The 7,652-nt window shown below is 41.2% G+C and overlaps 1 protein-coding gene across 1 annotated transcript in view; it reads left to right on the forward strand.

The window, feature by feature from the left end:
* FOSL1 (FOS like 1, AP-1 transcription factor subunit) overlaps positions 1 to 1,255 on the forward strand; it is a 9,173-nt gene extending 7,918 nt beyond the window's left edge. The window contains exon 4 of the mRNA XM_075187524.1: positions 214 to 1,255. Coding sequence (XP_075043625.1) covers positions 214 to 651 — 438 coding nt within the window. The 3' untranslated portion in view covers positions 652 to 1,255. The remainder of the gene's footprint in view (positions 1 to 213) is intronic.
* The last annotated feature ends 6,397 nt before the right edge of the window (positions 1,256 to 7,652 follow it).

The raw sequence follows: 7,652 nt of genomic DNA on the forward strand, positions 1-7,652 counted from the left end.
CCTAAGTAAGAGAGGGCAGGATGGCATGGGATATAGTCTCTGGGATGTGGGTTCAGTAGATATGGGGCAATGGTATTTATAGAAGCGAGTGCAGAAAACTTTGTACAATTTAGGATCAAACAAGGTATGAGATAGAAGGTGCAAAATACATTTGTAATTTGTAATAAAATACATTTTGAGAATGAAACTCAGCCACATTTTTGCAATTTTTAGGAGACAGACAAACTTGAAGAGGAGAAGTCAACTCTGCAAAAAGAGATAGCTGAACTGCAGAAGCAAAAAGACAAGCTGGAGTTGATTCTTGATGCACACCAGCCAATCTGCAAGGTGCCCTGTTCGCATCAGCCTAACCAGCGGTTGAACGCTTCTAAGTTCTTCAAGGAGGAACCACATGAAGAGCTGCCTCGAGGTCCTAAGGTCAATCTTCCAAGAATAGAGCTTAGTGACACTGTTCTTGAACCTGAAGCTCTTCACACTCCTACCTTGATGAAGACACCATCAATCACACCCTTTACGCCAACCTTGGTCTTTACATATCCTGGACCTCACGAGTCCTGCTCCACTGCCCATCGCAGGCTCAGTAGCAGCAGCAACAGCAATGGGGATCAAAGTCCTGGCTCCCTCAGTTCACCTTCATTATTGACTCTTTAGGGTGATCTTTAAGACAAGTTCTCTTCATGAGTGTTATACTATATCTAAATTGTTTTACAATAGACTTATGCCAGTCTTAAGATTGTTCTAGATCCCCTATATAGGATCAAATTCACTCACTCCCAGCATGATATCACTTTCCCTTAAAGGGGTTTCCTGTATACACTTTTTTCTTCCTTATAAGTCATTTAAGTTGGATGCGTGACCTCTTTTTATAAGGTCACAAGATCAGTCAGCAATAGAGCTATATAGGACCACAGGGTCACAGATAAAGTACAAGGCAGAGCCGACATTAAACTGCATGATCACTGTTGTAAGGTCACAAGAAAAGTCAGCGGCAGAGCCGAAATTAGACTGTGTGACTTTATAGCAGGGTCACAAGTTAAAGTAATTGCAGAGCTGGTCTTCTCTGTATTTATTAAAATATATTTTTATATGGTCGTTGCTTGGGGTGAATGTATGTACATTTTGATAATGGTACATTATTCAAACACCCCCAAAATGTGTTGTTATTCATGTTTTTGACTTGTGCATTTTTCAGAAATATACTATCAAAACTACATGTAATACTGAATTAAACAAGTAATATATATTGAATAAAATACTCCTGCCTTTGTGTAAAATGTGTATTGCATGTCTCAGAGATGTTTCAGAGCCACTTAAAGCCTTAGAGGGCAAGTTAAAAACATATATTAAATGGGATTTATAGCACCAGCAAGAATTGATAAGTTGAAGAGATGTTACTCCCCTGCAGTGCTGGTGAGAACTATATTTTTGCACTAATTTTGAGAGCTCTGGCAAATTGGTGACTCATAACCTATGGACTGTGTGATGTTAAGCCGATCTAGAACTAACAATAAATACAAATTGTGCTGAGGGTTTGAGTGCACCCAAAATCCCATTTAAGATTATCTTACTCTGTAGTAGCCTATATTTATCTTAATGTGTGTGCTTATAAAAGAGCTTCTGTTATACAGTTTTGACCTTCTGTAAAATGTATGTCCTGATACAATAGTTATCTCACCCATTATAATCACACAACCGTGACATTATCACCTTAGTATTTGTTAAAAAGATTTCTGTAATACACATATATTATACCTCCCTAAAAAATATACTATAAGTCATCTCTATAGCCACATACAACACAGACATATATAACACCTCAGTGACATATAAACTGTTTTTATGTTCTAAGTCACTGAGGTGTTATATATGTCTGTGTTGTGTCTGTGTTGTATGTGGCTATAGAGGCAGTGGTATACACACACATTACAATATATATTACGCATCATACTTGTCAACTCTCCCAGAATTTCTAGGAGACTCCTAAATTCCAGGTAGGTCTCCCAGTAGAGCCGGCCATTCTCCCACATCATGCCCAATTCCTAGTGAAGTGGACGGAATGGGTGCCACCATGGCACAACTCGTGGCAGATCGCATCATTCCCCACTTCCCACTTCAAAAAGGACTTGATTGGTGGGGTGGGGGGGGGGGGGGGGTAGGGGCAGTGGCAGTGGCAAAATTACGCAATATGCTTTGTACTCACACTTCACCTCCCCTGATATACATACATAGTGACAAAAGAATAGTGATGTTGGTGCTCAGCCTGAGCCAATAAAATGTCCTGTGATGAATTTACTCTCCCTTCAGATTATACAAGGTGGCAGCCATCTTTAGTGAACCTGTTGTTTGTTAGGTTAATAAATATGATGAAAAATAAACAAAAGTAGGCACCTTATAGTGTAGTATGTAAAAATAAATCTAGCGAATCAGAATTAAGGTGCAATTAAAGTAACTGGCTTATCTGTAATGTTTCTTGAGGTCATCAGAATCCATTCCTAGATATGTTGACATCACCTTATAATGTATAGAGGATAGAAGAAGAGAACCATATAGTGCAGTAATCTACATATATATTTTTTAATAAACATGATACAAGTTACACATACATCACATAAAACATTAAAAAAAACTTATCTGGTCCAAGAGGTGGGGGGGTGGCAACCGGTGTATTAGCCTAGGGCGGCTGGAACCCTTAATCAGGCCCTGCATACCACAGATGCATGCAAAGTGCTGTGGGTACTACATAGTTTATGTTTGTGAGAAATTGCAATACTAAAACATGCTTTAAAGGGGTGGCAGAGTTTAGAATGATGAGCACGTGGCCTGGTTAATTCAGAGGCATGGTCCATTTCATACCAAGTATGTATGTTGGGAGGTATACATAATTACGAATTAGCTTGTACTGCTGGCAATAGCAGTGGACCACCCTATACCTAAATTCCTATTGGTACTTTATACGCCTGTCTGGGAGACTCCCGAAATTCTGGGAGCCCTCCCTGACTCCCGGGAAAGTACGGCAACTTCACAGATCCCGGCCAGTTCGGTTATTTAAGTAGATGGGGCGGGGTTTAGCAACGCGATTCATGCATCATCACGGCCCCACCCCCTGCTGTGATAGGCTATGATGGTTGTCAGCTTATGGGGCAGGCCAAATGACGCGTTCCGCTTATGCGCGCCCCTTGGCATCTCGGTGTTCCGCTTGCGCGCGCCCCTTGAAATCGCTAGTGAGACCTCAACTCCTGGAAGGGAGATCTCACAAGTCGGCAAGTATGAATTAAATGCATTGCATCCATACATTTTGCCCGTGACATCTTTTCATATTGTGATTCTGCTTGAAACATCCAGATCTTAATATATGTAGTCAGTTTTAGCTGGTAGATGTCTATTTAATAAAGCAAATGGGTCACAACTAAAATGCCAGGCTTCACAGATTGAGAACTACTGATCAATAGCATAGGTAGTCTGACCTAAACTAGTTGAATAAATGGAGAGGGGATGTAGTGTATGTAGTTCCTGTTACAGTGTGTGTATTCAGTGGAGGGATATCCCGGATCTTATTTTGTGCTGTATATAGTTGGTACATGAATCTGTCTAATGTGTAATATGTTTCCTGCAGTTCTACAGGAAAGAAGCGTGCAATAACCACTGTGCCTAAAGACTTTTATTGAAATATAAGTCACAAACTTAACAGGGGATGTCAAATTTTAATAGATAATGATTAGCAGTTAAGTCTAAATCTGCCACCAAACTCGTTATAATGGACATCTGGGTAGAATAAGTCATATCACAAACGATGAAATTAAATATATATAAAATATTTTATGTAAAAGAGGTTTGGCTAAGCTCTAAAAAATGCATGAGGATGAGGTCTTAACATCATGGACAGTGAATGCCAAAAGTGGCTGCGAAGCGGTAGATGAACACACACTGAACGTTAATGACTCAGAATACTGGCAGTGCTCCTGTGCTGGAAAACTACAAAGTAATGAAAGTTATAAAATTGTGTTCCCAGTTAAACAAATCAGAATCAGACACGAGAAACATGCTTCAAAGTGTAGAGTGTAGATACATATTATATTACTACTAAGGATCTATTACTGACTGCGTTTCACATTCAAAATAATTCCAATGCAACCATTCAGAGCAAGTTACTGCAAGATTTCAAATAATAACATTAGTAAAGTATAAGGCTAATGTACAAAAAGTGCTCTCACAACAATGCAAACTAAGCACCAGTCAATGAGACGGATTTAAAACACTTACATATCACATATGTCGTGTTATGTTTCAATTAGGGATGTGCACCGGCGACTTTTGGTGTCTCCTGTTTTGTGTTTTGGATTCGGATTTTCGTGATGTTTTGGGTTCGGATTTGTTTCGCAAAACACCTGCCGAAAGGTTTTGGTTCGGATTTAAGGTTTTGGATTCAGATTTTTTTTGAAAAAAGCATAAAAAGTTCAAAAATCAAGTTTTTGGGCTTATTTTCACTCCTACGCTATTATTAACCTCAATAACATTCAATAACAATCATTTCCACTAATTTACAGTGTATTCTGAACACCTCACAATATTGTTATTAGTCCAAAACGTTGCAACAAGGTATCTTTCTGGACTGCGTAGTGGAGTGGTCCCCACAATATAATAAGAAAACCATCAACTGGTCTTAATCGCACCAAAAAATGTACCTGGACTGCGTAGAGGAGTGGTCACCACAATATAATAAGAAAACCATCAACTGGTATGAATCGCACCAAAAAATGTACCTGGACTGCGTAGAGGAGTGGTCACCACAATATAATTTAAAAACCCTGAACTTGTATGATTCGCACCAATAAATGTATCTGGACTGCGTAGAGGAGTGGTCACCACAATATAATAAGAAAACCATCAACTGGTATGAATCGCACCAAAAAATGTACCTGGACTGCGTAGAGGAGTGGTCACCACAATATAATTAATAAAAAACCCTCCACGGCTCTGAATTCCCCAAAAAAAAATTCTGGACTGCGTAGTGGGGTGGCCCCGGTACCCAAATAAAATTGTCCTTGGGCCCTCCCACCCACCCTTATGTTGTTGAAATAGGACATGCACACTTTAACAAACCAATCATTTCAGCGACAGGGCCTGTGGCTGAAATGATTGGTTTGTTTGGGCCCCCACACCAAAAAAACAATTCATCTCTCCCTGTACAAACTAAACAGGCTCTACTGAGGAAAGATGTCGTCCTCATCCTTAACCTCTGATTCCTCTCCCCCTACAGTGTGTACTTCCTCCTCCTCACACATTATCAATTCGTCCCCGCTGGACTCCACAACCACAGGTCCCTCTGTACTATCTGGAGGGCAGTGCTGTACTTCATTGAGGAATTGATTATTCATTTTTATAAACATCATTTTTTCAACGTTGTGAGGAAGCAACCTCCTTTGCCGCTCACTGACCAGGTTCCCCGCTGCACTAAAAACTCTTTCCGAGTACACACTGGAGGGGGGACAACTCAGGTAAAATAGAGCCAGTTTGTACAGGGGCTTCCAAACTGCCTTTTTTTTCCTGCCAGTAACAATATGGACTGTCTGACATGTCTATTTGGATGGTGTCAGCAAAATAATCCTCCACCATTTTTTCCATTGTGACAGCATCCAATGCAGCAACAGTAGACATGTCTGCAATGATTGGCAGGTCCTTCAGTCCGGACCAGATGTTATCAGCATCCCCGCCAGCGGGTCTTTTAGGAAAACTGAGCTTTTTCCTCGCAGCTTTATCCTCCAAATTTTTGTTTTCCATTATATGTAGCACAAGAGAGCGTACCCCTAAGCCACACACACTCGGCAAAGCCTTTAAAAATTATATGTGGCACAGGAGAGTACCACTGGACTTATACTGCTGAATCAGTGAACTTTGTAATATTGCAGTACCACTGGACTTACACTGCAGAATCAGTGAAATTTGTAATATTGCAGTATTGTTTTTGGATATTTCTTTTTTTATAATTTTTTTTTTAAATTTTTATTTTATTTTTTTATAACTTGGGAATAATGGGGAAATAACAATGCCCTTAGAAGGACAGAGCACAGGACACAGCACCACTGGACTGAACAGGACACAGCACAGGACCCAGCAGCACCACTGAACTCAGAAGGACAGAGCACAGGACACAGCACCACTGGACTGAACAGGACACAGCACAGGACCCAGCAGCACCACTGAACTCAGAAGGACAGAACACAGGACACAGCACCACTGGACTGAGCACAGCACAGCACAGGATATAGCAGGGCAGAGGACCACCTAACACAACCTCCCTCTACCCTGATCAATGCCTGAGTGAAGATGGCGGCGGCCAGCGGGGAATTTATAGAATCCGAGTATCGCGAGATCCGACAACGGGATTATGACTCGGAGCCTCACTTTCAAGTTTTCATTTGGTGCCAATACCCGGATCTGTCTCGGATCCGACTCGGATCGGCAACGTTCGGGTGGGCTCGGATTCAGGAAATCCGAGTGCGCTCATCTCTAGTTTCAATGTGGAGCCCAGGTGAAGGAAATAAAACTGTACCCATAAAAACTAGAACTCAACCATGCTTACATCAAAAAATGTGTACCTGAAACTTTAAACAGTTTGATCACTAGGGTCTCAATCCGAGTTTTTATTCTTTACTCCCTCTGTATAGCACATTGCGAGTGTCCATTGCTTTGGAACTCCGCCATCATCTGATACCACCAGCTAACTAAATAAATGACTAAATGATCAGCGACATTGTCAATGTTGCCAGTCACACTATTTACATTATGAACCTGTCACCACAATGCCACTGTCGACATTTAGCCTGCCGACATGTTCATGTCGGCAGGTTAAGTGCCGAAATTAGGTACCCCACCCCTTAATGCAGTCCCCTTAGATTAATATTGGGACTTCTAAGTTCTGCAATGAAGCTTTGAAAAGCTTTGCATTGTGCAGAAAGGTAAAGCCATCCCAGAATGACGTTACCTGTCTTTTTCTAGGGGATCCTGCTGAAGCCTCTCCAGTGTTGCAGAATCCCTTACAGTGGGAGTGCTGTGCCCTTCCTCCGTTCACCGGCAGCGCTAGGCTGTTGATAAACAAGAAAACCTCTTTGCACCAGAGGGGTCACTTCACTTCCCAGAGTAGCCCGGCGTGATGCATTTCAGCAATGATTAAATATGCATTTATGCTATTTGCAGCGATTCATATTTATTGGCACCACATTATATTAATGCATAGACCCCTTAATCAGATATCTCATGTTTACTAAGAAATGAAGAGACCGCAAACAAGGCTAGGGTAGGACCTAGCTACAAATAAGGTTTTTCATTGGAACTGTAGCAGAACATTGAGGAGAAAGATCTAGATAAAAACAATTGCTTATGGCAAAACATAGTGCAGCCTTCTGTCAAATGGTTAGAGAAGGTGAACAATTAAATTGTATTATCATAAGAAGCAGCAAGCCAATCAACTAAGTACAAAAATGGTGGTGACAAGAAGAGGAAGCCAATCTACATAAAATATGTGTCATGTGCCGGACCTGCCGGTGTAGATACTATGAGTCCAGCATGCTCCTCTTGCCTTCCTAGGAGAATGGTGATTGCTGGAGGATGGCAGCTGTCATCTTGGATCTTCGGATATGCGCACAAGCGAACAT

Source organism: Mixophyes fleayi, chromosome 10 (assembly GCF_038048845.1).
Source record: "Mixophyes fleayi isolate aMixFle1 chromosome 10, aMixFle1.hap1, whole genome shotgun sequence".
Classification (NCBI taxonomy): Eukaryota; Metazoa; Chordata; class Amphibia; order Anura; family Limnodynastidae; genus Mixophyes; species Mixophyes fleayi.